This window comes from Ammospiza nelsoni, chromosome 27 (genome assembly GCF_027579445.1).
Source record: "Ammospiza nelsoni isolate bAmmNel1 chromosome 27, bAmmNel1.pri, whole genome shotgun sequence".
In the NCBI taxonomy this organism is placed as follows: domain Eukaryota; kingdom Metazoa; phylum Chordata; class Aves; order Passeriformes; family Passerellidae; genus Ammospiza; species Ammospiza nelsoni.
The window spans coordinates 5,292,968-5,316,527 of NC_080659.1; the positions used below are offsets into that span (position 1 = coordinate 5,292,968).

At 47.6% G+C, this 23,560-nt stretch overlaps 1 protein-coding gene across 1 annotated transcript in view; it reads right to left on the minus strand.

Annotated features, from left to right (window-relative positions):
- Positions 1–211: 211 nt before the first annotated feature.
- Positions 212–23,560, minus strand: part of KDM4B (lysine demethylase 4B) — a 72,181-nt gene continuing 48,832 nt past the window's right edge. The window contains exons 12-23 of the mRNA XM_059489790.1: positions 19,002–19,441; positions 17,852–17,972; positions 15,251–15,429; positions 13,742–13,964; positions 10,887–10,963; positions 10,384–10,439; positions 9,801–9,909; positions 4,504–4,689; positions 3,905–4,069; positions 3,084–3,203; positions 2,178–2,270; positions 212–1,506 (exon numbers count right to left, since the gene is read on the minus strand). Coding sequence (XP_059345773.1) covers positions 1,321–1,506; positions 2,178–2,270; positions 3,084–3,203; positions 3,905–4,069; positions 4,504–4,689; positions 9,801–9,909; positions 10,384–10,439; positions 10,887–10,963; positions 13,742–13,964; positions 15,251–15,429; positions 17,852–17,972; positions 19,002–19,441 — 1,955 coding nt within the window. The 3' untranslated portion in view covers positions 212–1,320. The remainder of the gene's footprint in view (positions 1,507–2,177; positions 2,271–3,083; positions 3,204–3,904; positions 4,070–4,503; positions 4,690–9,800; positions 9,910–10,383; positions 10,440–10,886; positions 10,964–13,741; positions 13,965–15,250; positions 15,430–17,851; positions 17,973–19,001; positions 19,442–23,560) is intronic.

Sequence of the window (23,560 nt, forward strand, 5' to 3'; positions counted from 1 at the left end):
GCCAAGCTCCACATCAGCTCTTCAGCCCCAGGGAATTCCAAAGGTCCGGGTGGGAGCTGCCCCTCCACACTGCGGGGCTGGGCTCTGCCTTGGGTGCTCCTTCAATCCTCAGAGAGCTGAGTCCAGTCAAGGCAGGGCTTGCACTCCTCTTCCCCAGGAGGAACTCACAGGCTCAGTCTTTGCTTAAGGAAAGGATGTCACGACAATCGGATGTTTGAGGAATTTCTTCTTTAATAGGATAAAAGAAAAACATACAAACACCTCCCAGGCTTCTGTCATGGAATGATTCTCACACTGTAAGGAGCACAACTCAAAAAAAAAAAAAAAAAAAAATTAAAAAATAAAGAGACAAAGGAAAGAGAAAGGAGAAGTGCTAAGGGAGAAGTGCTGCCAGGGAGCCTCTGGCTCGTGGGGAGCTAACACAAGCAGCAACAGAACACTTGCCAAACCAGGGTGGCACACTGGAACTCAAAGCCATGCTGACCCTGAACTAGAAAGCAACTGTGATGGCAAAGATGGGGAAGGAAGGCGAGGGGCATGACCCAAACCTGGCCACTTCTTCCCTAAGCCCCTCCCTGGGGACGTGGCAGCGATGCCAACATCCATGCCAGGGCGTGCAGAGAGCCACTGGCAGAAACACCCCAGCGTGAACATTGCTTCCCCACCTTCCCCAGCTTACAGAGACAGTGTTTCTTTACAAAAGAACCCAGAACATTCCAGGACATCTGCTCTTGCTCTCCCTCTCCCCGCTGTAACATCAGTCACAATTCATTTGGGGGTGAGGGGGGAGGATTTAATTTATTTTCTGTTTTAAAGCCATAATCTAGAAAAATGTTTTGTGGAAACTTTCATTTTCCTATTTTTGCTTGCTTTTTTTTTTTAATAATGCTCATTCATAGAAAACTTCACAAAGGTGACGTCTATGTACAGAAAACACGATTCCAAAGGCTGCTTCAGTAGTCAATGTAATAGCACCTTGAAAGACAAAAGTTTGACAGATTTGAAAAAGTCATTTTGTTAAATTTTAACCCTTTCCTCATAAAAAAAAGAACCAGTCACAAAGCTCCATCTGTAGAAACTCTTCCAAAGTTTCCGTGTGAAAAGCTGAAGGGTTTCCAAGCTCCCCAGCTCTTGGTCAGCAACTCCTGGCAAGGTCGAGGTAGCAGCCAGACAGGGATTTCCTGCAGTCCAAACCAAGAGGAGATGAAAGAAATTCACAGCAGGCTATTGCACAGGGCTGGTCTTCCATGCCACAGTTTCCTATTTATTTTTTTCCACTAACTCAAAAAGGGTTAACTGAATATTCTGGATGAATCCTGGTTAAAACATGTTGCTCTGAGTCCCAGGCTGGTACTGTGTCTGCAACAGGCTCTCCATGAAGGCCAGGTAATCTGGGGTTTGTCCATATTCCTCAGGATTCCTGGCATTCCCCAGCCGGGGACGCTTGGCTGCTCTCACTTCATCTCCTGAAAACACATCTTCCTGAGGGGCCCCGGTGCTGAGGGACTGCAGGAGACACAAAACAGCCATCAGGGCACAGCAGGAGCACAGGGAGACACCCACAGTCCCCCCTGGGCTGGGAACACTCTCCGGCCCCACCACCGGGTTGAATGAAATGGCTTTAAAGGGTCTGAAAACACTCAGTAAGGCTGGAATTTAAAAAAAAAAAAAAAAAAGCTATGAAATAAATCCCTCATCTTTTCTAGGCTCACTAATTCCACTGTATGCACTTAAAGACAGCCTGATCTTGTAGATTGAGAGATTTATAGGTAAGAGCCACACTCTAAATCTCCAGTTTGGTGAGAAAAGGGGGTTTGGTCCCACGGAGATAATCAGTTCTCCAGAAAGGCCTGAGCTGCAGCCCAGCTCACCTCACCCTTGGACAGGATGACTCCACATAACTGAATTCATATGGTGTAAAATGATCTGAACATAATCTTTTAACCAGAGAAAATAAAACTCTGAGCTGAACACGTGCAAGGGGAAATCATTTCTGTGCCTCTCAAGCATCCATGGCCGGGATTTCTTCCACTCTGTGTATTTTGGGAACGACAAGCACTTTTACAGCCACAGAAACTGGAGGCTGCATTCACCTAATGTCTAAAAAACACATGAAGAAAATGTGCAGGGGTTCTGCAAGCTGCAGCTGGTTTATTGTTTGCTATTTTGGTACCCACCAGGCGAGACTTGACTCTCTTGGGAAGCTCTTCCTCCAAGGTATAAATATCCCCACGCTTCACCATTAGCTGAGAGCCATCCTCAAACTCCACCTGCAGGGAGGCAGAAGGTGAGCTCAGAGGCACATCTGAGCAGCCCATTGCCAGCCTGTGGCACAGCAGGGAGCACCAGGGGCCAGCTCCCATGGGTGTCTCTGTGGAATGAGCACTCCCAAGCTCTGGGGAGCAAGCTGAGCCCAAAAAGTGCTGCTTTCAATGCTGTCCAGGCACCTCTGTCTTATCCAAGTAGACTCATTCAGTGCTCCATGGATCCCAAAATATCTGTACTCCAGCTGGCCCAGCACCTCACATTTCTACTGATTTTTGATTCATATCCTGAAAAAAGCAGCTTTTCACTTATGATAAAAGCAGCCCTCTATTCAGGCCAATATGGTAATAAGAATTTCTTTCATCTTAAACAAAGCATTTTTACAGGTCACAAGGAAACAACTGCAGCTACTAAAGTACATTTGTATTTCAACCAGCAGAAATAGTCAGGCAGGTACAAAAAACTCCTCCCATGAAACCCGTTTTGCTAAGCACTGATTATATCATGAATTATGCATCAGATGTTCCAGGGATGTTTATTCATGGAAACGTGCACAGCAAAATGTTAAAACTATTAAAAGTTTTTAAGGGATTCTTATTTCCTTTGCCCAAGACTTTAATACACTTTTCTGCATAAAGCAGAAGCACACAGGGTACAGTTTAATAGGGGTGTCAAGTTCAGGCTGGACAAACTCAGAGGGAATAAATCATCTGCTCCCAAATCCTCCTGCTGCTCTGCCCAGCTCCAGCAGCCCATCCCTGGTGCAGGCTCAGCTCTCCCATCCTGGAGCACACCCCAGGGCTGCCTCTGCCACTCACCTGGTAAATCTGACTGATCTGGGCTGCAATGAACTTGGCCTTGTAGATGATCCCATCCGTCCACTGCAGCTGCACCAGCTCCCCCTCGGGAGGGGGCCCCATCTGGATGCAGTCCCTGCTCTGAGGACAGAGAGAGAGGGGTCAGAGACACGGCTCCAGCAGAGCTCAGGAGCCAGAGGTGTGCTAAAATCACATGCTAATGAGCAATAGGATGTATTTCTGCAGTTGTGATTAATTGTGAGCATCTCAAACAAAACCAGCCTGAGAGAGCAGCAACCGACTCCGGCAGCTCCTTCTGCTGCCAGCACCCAGCTCATGGACATTTCTCATTACAAATCCCACAGCATCACATCTCCTGCATCTCAAAAACAAGCAGGGCAACTCAGTGAATCAGTGGCACAATCAGGAAGGCAATGCATGAGCTGACAAATCAGCCTCTTCTAGACATTCCCTCTATTAAGTGAATTCCCTGTTTTGAACCAGAAGTGCTTACGAACAATCTGCTTCCCCCATGAATCACACTTGTCAGTTGAAAAATAAGATTATTCAACCACAAAACAAATAGGATGAAATTTAGAACAAACACTGCTTTCTGTGAAGTCATCTGCATTCAGCAAGATCACATCTTTGTAAAGCAACCAAAAAATAAATGAGATAATGTCAGAAACAAGCTCTGTCATGAAGAGCGGGATGAGATTTTCTAGGCGAGCAGCAACTTAAAAATTAAAATGAAAAAGTTAAGATTTGCTTTGCTGTTCCAGCCCAAGGCACAGCTCAGTCTGCAGTGCCTGTGACACAGCAGTGTCCCAGAGCTGCCTTACAATGATGCTCTCGGGGTAAACGTTGTCGCTGTAGGAGCCGTCGTCGAAGTTGACCTCGTAGAAGGTCTGGGTGCTGGTGCCGATGACCCTGCAGCGATAGTAGAGCCCGTTCCTGTTCTTGGTGATCACTGTCTGCCCCAGGGCCACCTCCCTGCGGAACGGGACCTGCAGGGACACAGCAACAGCTGCCAGACACAGCTGCAAAAGCTGCCACCAAAATTCCACGGAATCACAGGATGGTTTGGGTGGGAAGGACCTGAAATCCCACCCAGTGCCACCCCTGCCATGGCAGGGACACCTGCCACACTCCCAGGTGCTCCAAGCCCTGTCCAGCCTGGCTTTGGGCACTGCCTGGGATGCACCCTGTGCCACTGTTCCACCCTCTTCACAGCCAGGAATTCCTTCCCAACACCCCATCCAAACCAGCCCTCTTGCAGATTAAAGCCATCCCCAACAACGGCTTACTGGACAATCTTTCTGCATTAAAAACACAAAACGTTTTGAGCCTACACAGGCGGGGAGAAACTATTAAAAAAAAAAAAACAGAAGCCAAAAAACCCAACAAAACTCCAAATCCCTCAGCCCAGCCCAACACCTACGTTCTGGTTTGCTGCTTTGTGCTTGAAGCAGGTGATGGACACCACGTAGGGCCAGTCGTCGGGCTCCATGGGCACGCCGGCCGCGTGCGCGCACGTCACGTGGAAGGACGTGGAGCAGTGCTCGTAGGAGCATTGCACACAGGCCCCAGACACCTTCTTCATCCTCTTCCTGCAGTACACACACCTCTGCAAGGGAACACAGCTGGAGTTACACCCAGCTCTGCAAGGGAACACAGCTGGAGTCACCCCTCTGCAAGGGAACACAACTGGAGTCACCTCTGTAAGGGAACACAGCTGGGGTCACAGCCAGCTCTGCAAGGGAACACAGCTGGAGTCACCTCTGCAGGGGAGCACAGCTGGAATCACACACAGCTCTGCAGGGGAGCACAGCTGGAGTTACACCCAGCTCTGCAAGGAACACAGCTGGAGTCACCTCTGTAAGGGAACACAGCTGGGGTGACAGCCAGCTCTGCAAGGGAACACAGCTGGAGTCACCTCTGTAAGGGAACACAGCTGGAGTCACTCCTCTGCAAGGGAACACAACTGGAGTCACCTCTGCAAGGGAGCACAGCTGGAGTTACACCCAGCTCTGCAAGGGAACACAGCTGGAGTTACACCCAGCTCTGCAAGGGAACACAGCTGGAGTCACCTCTGCAAGGGAACACAACTGGAGTCACCTCTGTAAGGGAACACAGCTGGAGTCACCTCTGCAAGGGAGCACAGCTGGAGTCACACCCAGCCCTGCAGGGGAACATACCCAGAGCTCAGATCTCCCAAGAAGCAGAACCTGGAGCCCTGCAGAGCCCCCACAGGGGGTGGCACACGGCACAGAGCCCGTGGCTGCAGTGCCACAGCTGCAGTGCCACAGCTCTGTGCCAGGACTGTCTGGGCGCACCCACTCAGGATCTCTCCAAGCCAACATCCAGCAGAATTGTCATTCCCTGCCTCACCACTCCTGTGGCCATGCCAGCACCTCCGGTCACTCAGCCCTGCAGAGCCACGCTGGGCAAACACCCACCAGTGGCACTGCTGCACCCTCATCCTCCTCACATAAACACTGCACCTACACCTCATTAACTCCAACAGCAGCTGGATGCTCTCAGGTGCACTGCTGGAAAATAACATTTCCATTTTTCTGAAGGAACAGAACACAGTGACTGGGTGGCAATTTGCTCGATTATATTTAATGGGACATTGTATTGATCAGATCTCATGGAATATAAAATCATATAATGGAACAAAAATACTGTGTGTTTATTTCAGATGCATAAGCATATCAACCATAAATATTTTATTGGCATCCATGTCAGATGGGCCACTGTAGATAATTCAGTCAGTTTTGCAAACAAAAGAAATAAAAACATTGTACAAAAAATACCCAGAATTATCAGGGAAAAAGTCTGAAATCTCAGAGACATTTTCACACTCATTTTCTGCAAAGCAGATCCAGTTATGAGGTAAATCGATGTAAGATGTGGGACTGCTTTAAAAAGAAATTACATTTTCTCAAAGCTAAAAATCCTGAGCCTGATGGCACTGACAGCGAGCAGGAGCTGTAGTGGGAACAAGACAAATTTCCTGACTCCCTATAACAGCACCATTTCTTGTTTCCAGACCCTCGGAAATACAGAAAAGGAGATTTTGGGAATCCCAGTCTAAAAAATGGATCCTTGCATAATGTTTCCAGGGATCCATTTGGAAACACCACTCAGTTTTTAACATTTCCAGGAATCTGTCACTGATCAGCAAATCCCAGAATGGTTTGGGCTGAAAGGACCTTAAAGCTCATCCCAATCATCCAGCCCCATCCAACCTGGCCTTGGACACTTCCAGGGGTGGGGCAGCTTCTTTACCTTATCTGAGGCTGGCACAAGGCAAATCAGGGCAAAATTAATACCAAACACATGAGACAAATGTGCCTTTCATGATTAAAATGAACAAAAGATGTCCCTGACCATGGCAGGGGGTGGAACTCCAAAACCTCCAAGGTTCATCCAACCCAAACCATTCTGGGATTCCTTCTCCAGGAACAATTCTCTTCCTTGAAAGCAAAAGATGCCAAAGAACAGGAGATTTGTTCTTCCTTATTCCTGTGCAACACCCCCTCCCCGGCTGGGCTCTGCCCCACATTTCTATGAAATAAGTCCCATGAATTAACTGAAGGCAGTTTGTTTACACCAAAGATTAATTTGGCCTTTTTACACAAACGAACAAAAGCCAGGAAATTCAAAGCCAGAGCCTGAGTGCTGCCAGAACGTGGGTTTAGCCTTTAATAAGCTGAGCCTTTATCACTCTGCAAACCATGTTCCAGAGCTGATAAGCAGCAGGAAAGTGCCCAGCAGGCCTGAGGGGAGTCAATGGCACTGATGCCATTATTAACCTGTCAATATCCCCCTGTCCCAGCAGCTGCTGACACACAGGGGGCTCAGGGAGCATTAACCCGGCCAGGGCAGGAATCTGCCCCTCCTGATGCCAACAGGGCTCTGCCAAGCCAGGATTAGCACACACCCTGTGCCCACACAAACTCCCTGTGACAGCAAAGGGATGTTCAGAGCAAATATGATCAAAAGATAAATGTGAGTGACAGTGAGCCTGATGTGTAAGGAGTGATGGGGGAAGTGACAATTCTTGGCTGTGAGGGTGGCAAAACACTGGCACAGGGTACCCACAGCAGCTGTGGCTGCCCCTGGATCCCTGGAATATCCAAGGCCAGGTTGGACAGGGCTGAGAGCACCTGGGACAGTGCAAGGGGACCCTGACCATGGCAGGGGTGGCTCTGGGTGGGATTTAAGGCCCCTTCCAACCCAAACCAGTCTGGCATCTATGAAAATGCAGATCTGGAAGTGTGGGAGATGGGATGGACAGAAACACCAGTGCCAAGTGCTGTGGGAAAGCTGCACAAAGAGATTTAAAAGCATTTGCTGTGGGAGGGAAAAGAGTCCAAAGCACAGGAGAGAAATCTTTGAAATAAACGCACACCAGAGTCAGGTCACTGCTGAGAGTAAGAAATGGGCTGTCTGCTGCATGATGAACACTGCAATTCATTTACTCCACTGAGGAATGACAGCTAATTATTCCAAATTTCCACGTCATAAATAATTTACGTGCACAGGCCTGTAATGTGCCATCAATCTGGGAGCAGGAAACTGCAGTTCTGAAAATGGTGCCATACCCACAAATGGACTGAAATTCTGTGCTTGGTCCATGCTCAGAGAACAGGATATTCCTATCACCAGATCACTGCCACTCCCTGGCACCTCAGCCCTCATCACAGGAACTTAAAACAATAAAAACATATTAAAAATCAAATTATAACCATGGATAACCCCTACCCCCTCTCTCCTCCACTACCCTCATCTATTTACATCAACTATCCTCACATCATTCCTTCTCTCCTTTTCCAGCTTTTCCAGCCACAAAGGTCATCCTCCCAATTTTATCAAGTACTGCACCAAGTCCATCATTGCCAAAGTCAGGAGCTCCAATGCCATCACCTTTTAGTCTCCCTCAGTTTATCTTCCTAACTGCAGCTGCTCACCTCCAAAGCTCCTCCAGTGACTCCCCACATGCTCCAGGAATCCTGCAAATTCCCACGAAGAATCCTAAACCTCCCCACCATGGCTCGTGAGTCTCTGCACACAATCTTATCCAATTTACACTCTCTTTGTACCCCACAGCACCACTGCCTCTGTATTCTGCCATCCAAATTAATTGTTTAATCCTTACCTAATTGAAAACTCTAAAACTTTCCAAGTGAAGGGCTTAAAGCCAGGCTTTGACATTTGAGCTACAAGCCAGGCTCTGGCTAACAGCAGCACAAGGAATATGTGCCTGTAAATTCCAACACTGGCCTGTGTAAGTCAAGGCACTTCAAGTAAAAATTCTCCAGGTTCCCTGAGAAAGGAAGAAAACACGAGGTGCAAATGGAATACAACAGAAGAAATCAAACAAAATTTCTTTCCAGAGCTCCAGCAGCATTTGGACAACACTCTCAGGGTGGATTGTTGGGGTGTCTGTGCAGGGCCAGGAGCTGGACTGATGGCCTCTGGGGACCTCCCAGTTCAGGATATTCTGGGATTCTGTGACACTTTGCAGTTTTAACTGAGGAATGAATGAGAAATGGGTGCAGTGGGTCCATGCAGAGGCTCTGGCAGGCACAGGCTCTGCTCTGGACCACAGCAAAGCAGCAGAGTCAGACACACACAGACACCGCCCTGGCTCTGCAGCACTGCCAGGCAGCCAGGGAAGGGTTAAAGAATTAAGTCATGTTTCCTTGTGAGGCTCCATTAAGCAATACAAGTGAGTGTTGTGTAAAAGGATTTTAAGTTCAGCGTTACAAGTGCTGGTAATGAAGAGGATGCACGTTGGAAGTGTCAGCTGATCCATAAAGAGCCACGGCTGCAAGATTTATCACCCTGGCACTGCACTGCCCCATCACTCCTGCTGAATAATGAATGCTTTTTACATTCACATTTGTGTACAAAACCCATTTGCACAACAGAGAAATAACTCTGGAAGCAGGGATAGGTTCCTCCTAATCTCTCACCCGGGCTGGCTGCACTAAGTAGCAGCTCTGTTAACGAATCCATCAGCACTAGCCCATCTATCACTGCTCCAGCACCTTCCCCATCCCACACTGTGTCACCCAGCTGACTTCTGTACCAAAAAAAGCAGCAAAAGCACAATTTATTTTGCAATAACACACTATAGTGATGGAGCATTAACTAACATTAAGATAAATTGCTCTGAGCTAATGAATCGTCCATTACTAATCCCTCGGATGAGGCCACACAGCTAAATAACAACTTGGAGCTGGGCTTGTATTAAAATCCTTACAGTCTTGCCTTGCAGTCAGGGTCACAGAAATGTTTATCCATTTCTGCAAGAGATTTCTTGATAGAAAGAGAGAAATGTTGTAAGGAAAGGTGAATTAGAGATGAACAATTCAGCTTCTCTCTAGTCACCGTGTCCCTCTGCACTCCTGCTGTGCAGCACTTGCAGTAAATGGAGCTTTTAGGCACTTTACACCTGACTGCAGGTGGGAAGGAGTCCCAGGCTCTGCCCAGGGTACAGCACACTCCCAGAGAGTAAAGGCACATCTGGAAATCAGAGCTGCTTGTGTGTCAAAGCACTGACAGGGCTCAGCAGACACAAATGCAGCTTTTGTTTGGAAATGGGAGCGCGATCACCTCCAATCCCAGCTGCCTCACGAACCCACACAATGATTTTCTGTCTGGTTACAGCTTTTCCCTTTGGCTCCTGCTCCCAACCACCGTCCCCAGGAAAAGGACACCCACCAGTTTCCACCTCTGCTCGGGGATGGCGCTGATGTCCACAGGATGACGCTCGATGACATTGAGGAAACGCGCCTCGGGGACAGCGATGGCACAGATCACATGGACCCACCTGGGGAGCAGAGAGAAGACACAAATCAGGGCCTGCCATCATCTCAATGAAATGCTCAGGAGGGCAGTTAACATTTCCCTGCCTCTCTCAGCATCGAGGCACATTTCCAGTGGTTGGCAGCCGTAGCAATGCTCCCAATTGACTGTTAATCAGGGTGGCACAAGGTAAATGTCTCTGGAACAACAGAGATCAACCTTCCCCTACACCTGATATTGCACAATGCTAAACATTCTCTGAGAAGACTTTCCTCTGAGAAACAGCCACATTCAGCAGGAGTTCAGGAGCTCTGCTGTCAAGCAGCCTGGTGCAGTGCAGGGCAGCACAGTCCCCTGGGCTCATTCTGCCAAGTCAGCGAGGAGCAGTTCCCTCCAGAACCCCAAAATTTGCTGCTACACTGAGCATTAAGACCAAATTCACAAGACAGGGAGATCAGGTGCAGCATGGACGGATAACACCCTCAGAACCAGCACTCACCGGCCATCAGTGGTCATCTGGAGAGCTCCTCCCCTGAGATTGCACAGGCAACACTCCTGTGGGAACACAACTCCTTCAGAATGGGCCCAAAAGCTCTGCCAGGCTCTTCATCCTCCCCAGAAAGTGCCCACACCCCACCTGGGATATCAAAGGCAATGTGAATCCTCCCCGCTGTGTCTGTGGAGTGCCGGGTGGGTGATGCCAGCGGTGCCAGGGGTGCTGTGCCAGCCCTTAGCACTGCCCATCTCCCATGTGAGATGTCAAAGGCAATGTGAATCCTCCCCACTGTGTGTGTGGGGCAGTGAGTGGGTGATGTGCCAGCCCTTACCCCCATGTGAGATGTCAAAGGCAAGGTGAATCCTCCCCCCTGTGTGTGTGGGGCAGTGAGTGGGTGACGTGCCAGCCCTTAGCACTGCCCATCTCCCATGTGAGATGTCAAAGGCAAGGTGAATCCTCCCCCCTGTGTGTGTGGGGCAGTGAGTGGGTGACGTGCCAGCCCTTACCGCTGCCCAGGCGCCGGCCGAGCACCGCGAGCAGGACCAGCCCTCGTTCACCAGCTCCGGGCGTATCCCGTAACAGCCTGCAACAAACAGAGCCACAGCCTGTCAGAGCAGCCCTTCCTCAGCACCTCTCAGTTCCACTCAGTTTCCCTTCTCATGATTTTTCAGTTCAGAAGCAACTCTGAGAGCATTTGAGGAACTCTATTCCAACAAAATCAGAAGTGGGACCAGCAGGTCTGAAAACAAACCAACCAAACCCCTCCACAGGTAACTCACATTTGTTTTTCACTTTTCTAAGGACTACAATAGCAAGAATTTGTTTCTTTAGGCAGGAACTGGGCTCCAAAGTACTGGGCTCCAAGGTGATGTCACCACTGCGGGAGTGCACTCACAAATGGAAACAGGGAAGGGCACTGAATTTTAGCAAGGTTGAAGCAGTTACTTTTGCTGAGTGGTGTTATGAGGAAGGACAAGGGCAAGGAAATTCAATACCTGCATTCCACATGGTTAACAGTATTTAATTTATGGTTATAGGAAGTCTTAAAACCATCTCATTCTACAGAGCATCAATTACTGCAACATGCAAACACCAAATCCTCCTACAACACCACCAAAACAGTAAAGTGGTATCATGCCCATTACGAAGACAGGGAAATAAGAACAAAAAAAAAAATCCTTAAAATTCTATAAAAGGCACTGAGGTTTGTCACTGAAAACAATGGGGAAAAGACACAAATACAGTTTGGAAAAGTAGATCTATGTGATTCCTGCAAGCTTGTAAAGTGAGTGGAAAATTGAAGATAAGCATCTCAACTAACACACAGCTCATTCCACCCAGCCTCTATCCCTCCTAACAAAATCTCATCCAGCCTTTACCTGTCCTAACAAACTGAACAGAAAATTTCAGCTGGGAACAACAATCTCAAATTCCTGAATTAAACTTAAAAGAAAACATTCAGAAAGCACTGGGATTGCCACCACAGCCTGATTTATAAATATCATCCACTTAACCAGATAAAGAGCATGTCAAAAAAAGTCAATACTATGGATCTGCAGCTGCTCTCCACATCTGAGGTCTCTTTTCATCACATGGCAAATCAGGGCAGCAAATTCCACCCAGGCTAGAACAGGGACAGGGAGTTCAGGCCAAAACTGAGCTGAGGGAGAGCCAGACCCTGAGCACAGCCTCAAGCCGCAAATGTGGAGGTTTAGATTGAAATTTAGGAAAAATATCTTCATGGAAAGGGTTGGAACAGCCTGCCCAGGGCAGAGGTGGAATCACCATCTCTGGAAGTGTTAAAAACATCCACGGATGTGGCACCTGGGGACATGGCTAGAGGTGGGCAGGGTGGTGGTGCTGGGCTGATGTTTGGACTTGGTGGCCTTGAAGGTCTTCTCCAACCTCAGTGATTCTGTGAGGGCAGAACAGTCCCATTTACCTCACCCCAGGTTGTCCCATAGGGATAAAGCAAGAAAAATCTGCTCTTTTTATGGATTTTTCAGTGCCTCAAAAGCCCAGAAACCTTCCCCAAACCTTCCCCTCTCCATAGGGCCTGGCTGCTGGAACCCAGCACAGTTTGAGAGGGCACTTCCCAAGAACACACAGGCTGCCAGCTGCTTTTACAGTCAGCCAAAATACACCTCACCACTGCAATCCTGCAATAAAAGCAAATGGATTCTCTGCAGCAAAGTCAAAGGGATGTCACAGAGCACAAGGAAACAACCAGGCACTGGAGCCTCCATCAGATTTAACACCTGTCCTGTCCTACCCTCAAGGGGAGGGTACAGCCAAAATATAAAGCTGAGTTTCTCTAAAAAAAGATGGATCTCAGGTCTGAGCCTGCATATTAACATCATCTTGCCCACAGCCCTCTGTCCTTAAATAGAATTTGGCCACATAAACCATTCTATAGACTGGACTATTGCAGGCCTAAGGATGGACAAGATGCAGAACCCTGAATCATGAAGGGAGGATGAAATTTTCCTCCTCGCATCCACTCTGCATCCCATGGCCTGATTAGTCAGAAATGACCATAATCAGAGATTCAGCACAGAAACAAAAGTTGCTTCCAGTTCCCCAGCCCTGCTGAGCTGCACGGGGACCTGCAGACTCTAAAATTGGAACAACAAAAGTAATTCCAGCTGATGCAAGTCAAATAAGATTCCCCATCTGTCAAGATCAAACAGCTGAACAGTAATTCGTCACAAATGTTAACTGGATGCTGTACAATCTCCACTGAAGGTACACTCCACCAGGATTAATCAGATCTTCTTTTAGACATAACTATCAGGGAAGCAAACAGACATATGTTCCCTTTTGTAATCAAGTGCCATTACTACAAGCACTATCACAGACACTAATAAAATATATCTCAAACTACTCCATAATCTCTGCTGCATGCAGGAACAATATAGCCTCCCCCAGCAGAACAATATTGGAACAAAATATGTGAGAGAAAAGAGTGCAATAAAGCCTTTGAGTTCTGCTTTATTACAAAAAATGAAAGGTATCAAAAGAAAGAATCTTTTCTCTGAGACAGAGAAGAATCAGCCAACAAAAAAAGCAGTAAAAAGAATATTGGTGTGTATTTTTAAGATCAGTGGCTGCCAAGATGGACTTGAATACACAGATGTGCTTGGAGAGAAAGGTTCCCTGTCCATGGCAGGGGATGGGAACTGAATGAGCTTTAAGCTCCTTCCAACCCAAACCTTTCTGGGATTCCTGATATCCTTGTACCTAGAAAGATAAAAATGGGAGTGACAGGATACAAACCTGCCAAGAAGGAACTCAAATACAGCAACACACAAACTCCTGATTTCCGGGGAGCCAAAGGCTCTGGGGAAGATGAAACACTCACTGGCATGAACCTGCAGGCAGCATTTGGCACAGGATATCAAGGGACTGGTTCCATCCTCTCCAATGTAGGAATTTGAAGGAAGGGGCTCGGTGTTTTCTCCACTTGAGGTAAAGCACATCTCTGGGATCAGGGGCTTGGTCTTCTGCCCACACTTGGAAAGGTGCACGAACGAGGACGGCTCCCCTGTGGAGGCTGGGGCAGCTTCCTTCTCCACCTGTGAGGACTGCAGAGAAAACCCCATCACTGGAACCTCCTCTTCCTGGCCACGGTGCTCCCTCTCCACTCTGAGCACTCCCCTTGCAAAAAGGTCACCCAACACCTGGCACCAAATAGCCAACAAACAGCCTAAAATCCTGATTCCCTCCTTGCTTCTTCCCCTTTTCTTAAGGCATCAACTGGGATCTGTAATTTGTTGTGGAAGCTCAAAGAAGCATTAGAATAACGAGCAGCTTTTCCTGGTTTTCTTCTGCAAAAAATTCCTAAATTGCAGCTGAAAACACCAAGGAAAAATAAAAAGGAAAATATTACTAAAAGCAAGGCCTTCCCTCCCTCTCTCCCATCCCCTTGGCATCCTTCCCTACTTTTCCTGCAAGAAGTTCTCCTGAAGGACACTTCAAGGTTTCTGGTAGCTGACAGAGTTAATAGCAATGGATAGAACCAGCTCAGCTGCACCCAGTTTTCCTCACAACAGCCAGCAATCAGAACAGATATTTTACTTTCAGTCTGTATAATAAATCAAGAGATTTTATTGAAGTGGGTTCTGCTTTCCTCAGGAAAAGCTTCCAACACAGCTACAAGTATCTAAGGCACGAATTCCTGGTGGGCACACAAAGCCAGATTTGGCTCTATGTGAGAACAAATCAATGCACAACTGCACAAATAACTAATTCATCTGATGAATTTTGCCTTTCTGCTTATAACATCTCCCAAAGCATATTGGTAGTTTCCAAAAAAAGGTGATGGATGTGCTTACTCAGTAAATTTTTATTTTGTGGCTTGTTTGCATAAATTCAGCAACTGGGGCCCGTATGGAAACAGGAGCCTGGTGTGACTTTTCTCTGCATGGAACAGTGTTTGCAAAGCTCTTTCAGTGTGATTTCAAAATGAACACTGAGCAAGCCAGAGAAGCCAGGAAAGATAACAAAAAAGGCTCCAGCCACTGCCAAATCCAAACACATTTCTTTGGTGTGCAAATTTGTGTGGGTTTGTCTGTATCAGAAATGTCTGCATCAGAAATGTCTGCATCCTAACTCAGCCCTGTGAGCAGTGGCAGAGGTTTAGATGAGATATTAGGGGAAATCTCTTCATGGAAGGTGTGGTCAGGCAATGGCACAGGCTGCCCAGAGAACTGGGGTCACTGTCCCAAAAAAAACATGGATACAAAACCCATGGATACAGAGGGGAGATGTGGATTTAGGGTGAATACAGTGGTGGGGGACTGACAGCTGGACTTGATCCTAGATCCATTTCCAACCTTAATGCTTCCCTGCCTCTGTGATGAGGAATTACCTGGTTATAGGGGTAGAAGAGGGTGCAGACAGCACAGTATGGCTCACTCAGGGCAGCAGCTGCATTGAACTTCCTTTCAGCTGGGAAATTAAGTGCTTTGTTCTTCCACTGGAAGGAAAGTAAAGATTTCAAAGCCTCTGGATCACTCATATCTTCCTCTCCAGAAAATGGAAACATTTCTAGAATGAAAAGGAAAAAAAGAAATCCCAAAACAATGAGGAGTAAGTAAAGGCAAAAGTGATTATGGTTAGAAGAGGCAAAAGGAGCAAGGGTGAGTTAAACAGCTCAGGTCTCAACAACACAGAAGTGAAATAAACAAAAACATTCAACTCCTCCATGGTCTCCCATATGCCTATGCCCCAAACACTTCCTTAAATGGACAGAATATCCCCTCTGGGGACACGACACACAAGACAGGAGCAGCAGTGACCTGAAGGAACTGGCCATGAGGAAGGAGAGAATGGAGATTTACTGCCTTTGTAACTCCCTCCCCTTCCCAGCTGTGAAACCTCCACCATCCTTTTCATGAAGACTTCATTTGAACTTTGTTAAGTTCTTTATTTTATAAACCTTTCAAAGGTCCTTGGCATTTCATGATTAAACCACTGCTGAATCCATCTGTGGCAGTCTGGGGGTCTGAGTTCCTTACCCTTCCTTATGAAGGAGCTTTGAGTCACTGTAAGTGTTAAAGACATTTTCCACACAAGGCTGAGTGTAAATCACTCCCTGCATCACCAATCTGCAAAGTTTCCAAAAGAACAGGGAACTCAACAACATCTTGGAAGAACATTATCCCCAGAGCTCAGCACATTAAACCAAATTGTTCACTGCTTCACTGTTAATTACTGGAAATAAGCAGTTTATGTTCTGCTCTACAAGTCTAAGTCTCCTCCCCAGTTCTCCCTCCCTTTGAAGATTTCCTGACTCTTGGGTTACCTGAAAGGATAAAAGGAACTTGGAGTAAAATGTTAATGGCTGAGTTTACATCTCAGATTTTAAATGTTGCCCATAACATATTTGTCAGACAATGTGGAAATTTTATTGTGTTTTATTAATCCCTTTTTTAAGGTGATGAGCGGTGGGTGTGTGGCTCTGTCACATTTCATACGAGGGTTACCCTCTAAAAAGTGTTTATTTATAAGACATGAATCAAAACCCACATTTCTCCAAATTTCAGTCGAGGCACATCAGGTGACAGAGCAGGATTTATGACACCAGTGAAATCAGTGAAAGCAGCAGCCTAATCCAGAGTGACAGATGGAGAGAAGAAAGGGAATGGCTGTTGTGTGCTGTCACCTTGGCTCCTCCCAGGATGGATCCACAAGGCATTCAGGATGGCTCCCACATTGCAAACAACTTATCAGAGCTGAATCTTTGTGTAAAATGTGCATTCCCTTAATTTACATGCTCACTGATCCTCCTGCAGCCTGCAGCTCATCCTGCACATCATTCCCTGGAAAAGCCTGGGGTGCAGAGAGCTGCCTCTATTCCCTGGTGGGGAGGGAAGAATCTGTTTGATCGGATTCTGCCCACCAGAGCTGTAAATCACTCCCCAAGAAATGCCAGCTTCCACAAGAGCTGCTCCTGCTCCACCAGCCAAGTCCCCAAACAGCATCCAACAAGTCAAAGCAGTGAGAAGAATCTGCCTAACGAGGATCCTCCAGCTCTGAGCTGGTTCCAAGGTCTCACACCAAAACAAGATAACAAGTCTCAGCTGCCTCTGCACACTTCAGTCCATGTTACACACTTGGAAGGCATCAAGTGCATCCTCCTTGGTGAGGAAAGGAGCTCTGTGAGCTCAGGAGAAGCCTTTCCTGCAGGAGGAAAGGCAGGAAAAGGCTCTAAAATCAATGGCTGCACTCCTGAAGGAGGGTGAATGGGAAAGATGATGTCCCCTGGGATGAGGAGCTGTGAGCAGGGACTGCCAGCTACACCCACGTGCCTGACCCAGCACACAAAAGCTCCTTACTGGGGCATTGTCCGTTTTCTGAGTAATGTGGAAAAGGCCTCAAAGTGGGAAATGACACCACAAAACAGTGAGAGGTAAGAATCTTTTCTTTCCCTTTGGTCCACACTGTTGGGGATTGGAATGTGGGGAAAGAAGAATCAGTGATGTACAGTTAAACACCAAAAAACATTTTAATTCTCATTTCTGCATCTGCCAAGGAAAGCTGGACCCCAACACTGATGTGAATTAGGAGGCAAGCAAAAGGTTGGAACTGACTTTCCTCACACACATGAGAGCAGATCTGACCTCCACTGCCTCCAAGGACCAGCTCTCATCCCACTGCAATACCCAAGGCAGAGCTTTGCCTTTAAGATATTATTTTCTGCAAACTTTTCTTTTCCCTTTGCCCATAATGCTGCCTCATTCTGCAGCCAGCAAAATATTTTTCTCGAGTGAAAAAAGAGTGGGAGGCGAGAAGCGACACCTCCCACTGGAGAGTTTTGTTTCCAGCTGGGTTATCAAAACGGGAACACGCTGCATTTCCTACCAGCTCCGTGTAGCACAGAGTTTCAGGCCACCCAGTTTTGTCAGAGGCTGCAGCAGTTCCCTGGCTCAGACAGGACCTGCCCAGGGCCCTGGTGCTGCTCACTCACCCTCGTCACTCGAGGTCTCCTGTTTGACCACGGACAGCGGCGAGCGCGTCGGGGGCTTGCCCAGCGGGTGCCGGCGGCTCTTCTTGATCTCCATCTTCATCTTGGAGAAGGCAGAAGCAGCCTGGAAGGAAGCACAACAAGCTGGATGGGCACCCCAAAGGAGGGAACAGGACAAGAGAGGCAGAGCACCTGTCAAAGAGAGTTCTTGGATTCACACGGAAAACTTTTCTCTGCCTTTTGGCTGAACCACTGAAGGCTTCCGAGCCAATTCCTGGAGCAGATAAAAGCCAAAACCAACTCTTAAAAAGTTGGGTAACCTACAGAGTTTTCTTCAAATCAGGACAGCCTCAGAACATCTGCAAGCTGCCAATTCCATCAGCTCGTGAAAAGTCTGCTCAATCACATACACAGCTGGGAACTCCACGGAAATCGTGACTCATGGAATCCCAGACTGGTTTGGGTTGGCAGGGACCCAAAGACCATCCAGTTCCAACCCTGCCATGGGGCTGCAGACCCCTATACCAGGTGGTGCTTCCACCCAGCCTGGCCTCGGAGCTGTCCTCACACCAGCCACCACAGCCTGTGGACCACTGACTGTCACAGTCACATTTTCTGGAAAATTCCCTTTGCCCAGGATTTCTCTCCTGGGAAGCTGAGAAGCCTCAGAGAAAAAGGAAAACAATAATTATCTCATTGCTTCTCCTGTGTTTTGCTGCTTTGAAATGTCATTGGACATTGTTTACCAACAGGTGATTGTTTCATTGGTTTCATGAGAATTGTTTTGACTTATTGGCCAATCACAGCCAAACTGTATCAGGGCTCTGGAAGAAGTCACAAGTTTTCATTATTATCTTGTTAGCTTTCTGTAAGTATCCTTTCTGTATTCTTTAGTATAGTATTCTTTACTATAATATAGTATCATAAAATAATAAATCAGCCTTCAAGAACATGAATATACACTCCAAGAACCCTCTCCTGAACAGCACCACAAATGCCATTCACCAGATTTACTGACTTCTAAAGGGTAATTTGACAGCAGCTGGCACTGAGAACTGTGCTGGAAAGTTTTTGTTCGTTAAGATGAACAAACCAGTTTGCAAGTGAATCTAAGGAGTCAGACTGATCATTCCTTCCCGCCACAAGAACTGACCTCGGCGGCGATCTCGGCGCGCTCGGCCTCGGCGCCATCCTGCTCCTTGCCAGGGCCCTGCTGGCGCCAGCCCAGCCCCTTCTGCGTGGCGAACTGCTCGAAGGCCTGCTGGCAGGACATGTGCTCCTTGTCAAACACCACCTTCTTGCTGCGGGGCACCACGTACAGCATGGGGATGATGGGCCGTGGCCTGAAGTCGTCCTCCTCGGCCGGCGCCTCCGATGGCTGCACCACGTTCAGGGGGGCCGCGGGCCGGGCCTGCTCTGGGCCCGGGGCTGGGGAGGGTCCTGGGGGCCGTGCTGGGCCCGGCCCGGCCTCGGGGGTCGGCTGGGGGGCCGGGATGGGCACTGGGACAGGCCCTGGGGGCTGAGGGGGGAACAGCTGCTTCTTCTTGCGCTCGCCCTTGGCCTTCGGGGGCCGCGCCTTGGCCTTGCACTCCCCTGTGGAGAGAAAGGTGACGCTGAGCCCTGAAATTCTGGGATGCAGCATTGCCCTCCCTTCCCAGAGCCCTGTGCTGGGCTAGCACGTTCCACCATGGAATTACTGCTTTCCCTTCCCAGAGCTCTGTGCCGGGCTAGCATGTTCCACCATGGAATTGAGCATTGCCCTCCCTTCCCAGAGCCCTGTGCTGGGCTAGCATGTTCCATCATGGAATTACTGCTTTCCGTCCCTTCCCAGAGCTCCATTCTGGGCTAGCACATTCCACCATGGAATTACTGCTTTCTCTCCTTCCCAGAGCTCCATCATGGAATTCAGCATTTCCCTCCCTTCTCAGAGCTCCCTGATGGGCTAGCATGTTCCATCATGGAATTGCTGCTTTCCCTTCTCAGAACTCCACTCTGGGCTAGCACGTTCCACCATGGAATTGCTGCTTTCCCTTCTCAGAACTCCACTCTGGGCTAGCACGTTCCACCATGGAATTGCTGCTTTCCCTTCTCAGAACTCCACTCTGGGCTAGCATGTTCCATCATGTAATTACTGCTTTCCCTTCTCAGAACTCCATTCTGGGCTAGCACATTCCACCATGGAATTGCTGCTTTCCCTTCCCAGAGCTCCACTCTGGGCTAGCACATTCCACCATGGAATTGCTGCTTTCCCTTCCCAGAGCTCCACTCTGGGCTAGCACATTCCACCACGGAATTGCTGCTTTCCCTTCCCAGAGATCCACTCTGAAAGCTGCACACACTCAGCTGTGCCTCAGCACTGACCTAGAGAAGCCACTTCAGAAAGAAAATACTTGTGTCATTTCTATGGACTATTAAATTCCTGACTGGAACACAAAGGCTGCTAAAAGCAACATTTCCTGGAGGGAAAATATCTAAATCCCTAGGAAACTGGACAGTGTGCCAAAAAACCTGTAATATGTCACATTAGCCATGACTCTGTGCTTCAGGCTTTTTGTCCTCCAAAGTCAGGGGCACAAAACCATCCACTGGAGCACAGGAGTGAAATATTTTTGTACCATTAATAAAATAAATATTTAAACGGTATTTTTATCTTTATGCCTTTCTTTTCCAACCTCTGTTTTTCTGTATATTCACATTAGCACAGAAATACAGGTGTACATGTGTATTCCTGTGCTGTATATGAATAAATATAAATAAAGACATACATCAGGAGGTGTGCTCAGATTTTTTTTTTTTGCTGATAAGGAGGTGCAATCAAGAGTTTGGAGACCCCCATTGTGTATCAGTAGTTTGCTTCTCACTGTGTTTGCAAGCACAGCTCTTATCTGGGTATTACTGTGTGTTAATGCACCCAACAGCCCCAGGAAATGAAGAACTGGAAAAAAGATACCTGAATCATTATTACCCAAAGATTTCTGCTATCAAGCTTTTTAAAAAATGCTTTTAAAGCATAAATCAGGTGCAGCACAGAGCTCAGCTGGATCCTGAGATATCCTTTACTCACACCCATGTCCTTGTTTCTCCCAGCTCACTGTCACTCGGTTTATCTGCACAGCCCTCATGGATGTGACAACACTTCTTGAGCAGATAAACATCTCAGCATTGTCACCAGAGGCAGAAATGGCCTGTAAAAGTCTTCCCCACCTCTCCTCCCTGTGAAGGGATTCACACACTCCCATTTTACAGCAGGGATTAAAATTCCTGCTCTCCACTGAGGGGAGTCTCCAGTTTGGGATATTCAGGGACAGCCTGCTCACCCCAGGGAAGGTTTCACCAACCCCAACCCACCCAGACCCCTCCACTTCAGGCTACACCAAACCTGACCAGCCCAACCCATGAATGGAAAACCAGAATAACCATCACACAATAGAGGTTTCTGCATGAAGAAGGGTGAATACTCCCACAATAGGATAAAGTGCCAAAATCCCTGCTGAAATCCCTTAGGGATCACCTTAACCCCAGCACTCCACAGAAGTCTGATCACTTTATTTACAATTTACACTAACTTATAAAAATGGGAACAAGTCCAGCTCAAATAATTATAGTTGTACTCATGTAGGCAGTCCCTCAGATAAACTGGTTTGTTCTATCACAGAGAAAGGAATATTGAATTTCCTTAGAGAAACAAACATATTGAATGAAAGGCAAATTGGATTTCTCCCCAGTTGCACAAAACCAGATCATATTTACTCTCTATACACTCCAAGAATTCTCTCCCCAACAGCACCACAAATGCCATTCACCAGCTTTATTGACTTCTAAAGGGTAATTTGACAGCAGCTGGCACCGAGAACCGTGTTTGAAAGTTTTTGCATTACGATGAACAAACCAGTTTGCAAGTGAATCTACGGAATCAGAAGCCAGGAAAAAGGGAGGAAAAATTCCAAGAGCCTTATCTGGCTATCCTGAACACTTGCAGGAAGGAAAAGGACCTGAAGGCACACATGCACAGGTGGGTCCAGAAGGAATGTCTTTCCTGTCCTTCCACTGCAGAAGGATGGCAGCTGTGGGTGGGACACAAGGTGACACAAGGAACACAAGCAGCAGAGCTGTGCTGCCACAATCTGAATTTCCCAGCTCAGGAGCAGCTGAGGGAGCTGGGAAGGGGCTCAGCCTGGAGCAAAGGAGGCTCAGGAGGGATCTTGTGGCTCTGCACAGCTCCTGACAGGAGGGGACAGCCAGGGGACAGCAGGCTGTGCTCCAGGGGACACCAGGACGAGAGGGAACAGCCCCACACTGCCCCAGGGGAGGGTCAGGCAGGAATTCCTCCTTGGAAAGGGCTTGGAAGGGGCTGCCAGGGAGGTTTGGAGCCCCCAGCCCTGGAGGTGCACTCAGGTTTGCAGATCCCCTGCTCACTCACAGGGGGATTTCTCTGCTCAGCACCTCCAGACAAGGGCAAAGCCTCAACACTCTCCTTCCTAACATCCCAAGACAACCTGCTAAAATTCCAAATGTATTAATAGCAACATAATAAATTATGAATATAAAGCTGAGTCATAAAAACCAAAAGTAAACACCATAAGGGATCTGGGTCAGAAATCCTGAAAACCTCGAGTTATAAATACTCAGCTTGTCCAAACAACCAACACAAAGCACAAGACCTACTTTGGAACCATGACTACTTTGAAATCTCATTCTTTCTCCTTCTCAAGGTCATGTCTTCTGGTGTAATAGAAAATGAAGCCAAATTAAAAACAGGGAAATAAAGAAAGGAAGTGCAGGAGGGGGTGGGAGCAGAATTACCACAAGCAGGGCCATCCAAACAGATGCTGTTTTCTTCTTCAAGACGAAACCCTGAGACACTGGTGAGAGGCAATGCAGACAGCAGGATGTGGAAAACTAGAGAAGCCATTGGGATTTAATTGCTGTATTGCAGTAGGAAAGCTGAACATTTGCAAGCAGCCACACCAAGCTGGAGTTTGCTCCAGTGGCACTTCTGCAATGGTGCTGAAAATAAGCTTTTCCCTCCTGAGCCAACAGTTACAGAGCTCTTCAGAAGTAGTGGAAGTGTATGATTTGGAAGCCATTCAGCTAGAACAGAGTTTTTATTATTCCTTGGCCATTCTAATGATCTCAGATCTGTCCTTGTCACTTATCTCTCGTCTCCGAAGAAAAATCAGCATTTTCGGGCCATTTATTACAAGCATCAAGTGTTAAACTTGTACAAGAGCTAAGAGCAGACAATTTAACACACTGCTGATGCTCTCAAGCTTAGGGCAATAGAAATTAAGTATCTGCACTGTGCAACAATGGTTTTCCAACTCCTTATTTCCCATGAAAAGAGAAAATACACTGTCTAGCTGAGAGACTGAACAAAGCCCTCAATGCTCTTCCCAGAGCTTCCACAGATTTCCTTTATGATCATTATCGAGGTTCTCTAAACAGTTTGCAGCATCGGTTTCTCCAAATGCTAAACAAATAATGGATATATACAATAGATGTAAATTAATTCCCTCTAAGTGCTGGAGAAGCCTCAAAGAGGGAGTGAGTGTGTCACAGACACAAAAAACACTTCTCCACACATCAGGGGGGGAAAAGCAGCTTTTTCCCAGCAAGAACTCCAAGCTTTTCTACACAGCCAAGAAAAAGGTGCAACAGAAAGAGCCCCCTGCACAAAGGGGGCTGGATGTGCAGAAGGAGTCCCAAAGGACT